The sequence below is a fragment of the Priapulus caudatus genome, unplaced genomic scaffold (assembly GCF_000485595.1).
Source record: "Priapulus caudatus unplaced genomic scaffold, Priapulus_caudatus-5.0.1 Scaffold106, whole genome shotgun sequence".
NCBI classification, from domain to species: domain Eukaryota; kingdom Metazoa; phylum Priapulida; class Priapulimorpha; order Priapulimorphida; family Priapulidae; genus Priapulus; species Priapulus caudatus.
This window is the reverse complement of record NW_014577167.1, coordinates 280,119-281,421: the sequence shown is the minus strand read 5'-3', so window position 1 is coordinate 281,421 and position 1,303 is coordinate 280,119. Positions and strand designations below refer to the sequence as shown.

The window sequence follows — 1,303 nt, the reverse complement described above, 5'->3', positions numbered from 1 at the left end:
TAGGGGGGTGCGTGCACGCGTGCCTGTTTGCGTACGTGCGTGCGTGCGTGCACGCGTGCGTGCGCGCGTGCCTACATGTGTTCATATGTCTGTTTCTGTGTACACACCGTTCTTTCATGCCGGCCACGATCAGCGACTTTATACAGTTATCCCAGATCGCATTGAATTCCAGGCGCGTTTCTCGACGGTTCATTGGTTTTCTGCGACAGTCATCATTCAAGCCACATCTGATCTGCCTTCGTCATCATGCATGTGGTCGTGTGTTCCTGCACTGTTCGGCAGTGCGCGCGGCGTGACAGCGGCTGCCTTATATACGGGGATCGTCTGACATTATACTAGTCAACTAACCAGATATTTATTCGTTCTTCTTTCACGACGATAGATTTTTGAAGTCACGAATTCATAAAATTGCTTATGCATGCAGTCGTTTCGTTCGAACATTTTCGGGGCACAGCACCAGATAATCAAATACACGCGCGCACATGCACTTGATGCGTGACCATTCGCCTGCAAGAATATGCTCCTTGCAGTCTGGCGGCTGGTAAAGTATAGAACGACTATGTTCTCGCTATAGCACTAACACATCACAGAGCGATGCGCGGTGAAGCCATTTCGAACTACCATCTTAGTAGCGTTTTTTTTACAAGCTATAACACCGCGTAGTTTCCATGGTAACAACATGAAACAGGTAATTAGTCTGCCAACGATGTTCTCGTTGACGCCCGTTTGTCTTCTTTAAATTCTCTTCGTTTGCACAGCGCTCGACACAAAGCGAAATGCTAATAGATAGAATCAATATTCTCGTAGGCCCACCGTGAAATTCGCTCGTCCATGTCGGCACACTCCTACTAATCGCTACTCCGACTTTCTAATCCTGCGAGAGAAGAGGAGGAAGTTCAGTGAAAGGGTGATTCAATTTTTCTCAAAGATCAATTCGCTGCAGATGTCTAGACAACAAATTTATACTGAAAGGCTAACTACTATAATCGCCTGATTTTACTGTCTGCCCGCTTGTTACAGTACATATTGTACAAACCGTGTAATCGATATATATATATTTATTTATTTATTTATTTATTTAGTTATTTAGTTATTTATGCCGATTGAATAGAGTTGTACAATACAGGCAACGTCCATGCACACGTTCGTTTGCCCGTCGTCCGTCCGTCAACCGTCAATTCATTAATTCGTTAACCATTCTATTTATACATTCACCCATTCATTCATTATTCCATCCATTCATTCTTCCATCCATCCATCCACCCATCCATCCATCCATCCATCCATCCATCCATCCATCCAT

General features: G+C 44.4%; 1 protein-coding gene across 1 annotated transcript in view; it reads right to left on the bottom strand.

The window, feature by feature from the left end:
- Positions 1–1,303, bottom strand: part of LOC106805216 (synaptotagmin-11-like) — a 9,533-nt gene that overhangs the window by 4,921 nt on the left and 3,309 nt on the right. Inside the window, exon 4 of the mRNA XM_014806725.1 lies at positions 844–868. Within this exon, the coding sequence (XP_014662211.1) occupies positions 844–868 (25 nt within the window). The remainder of the gene's footprint in view (positions 1–843; positions 869–1,303) is intronic.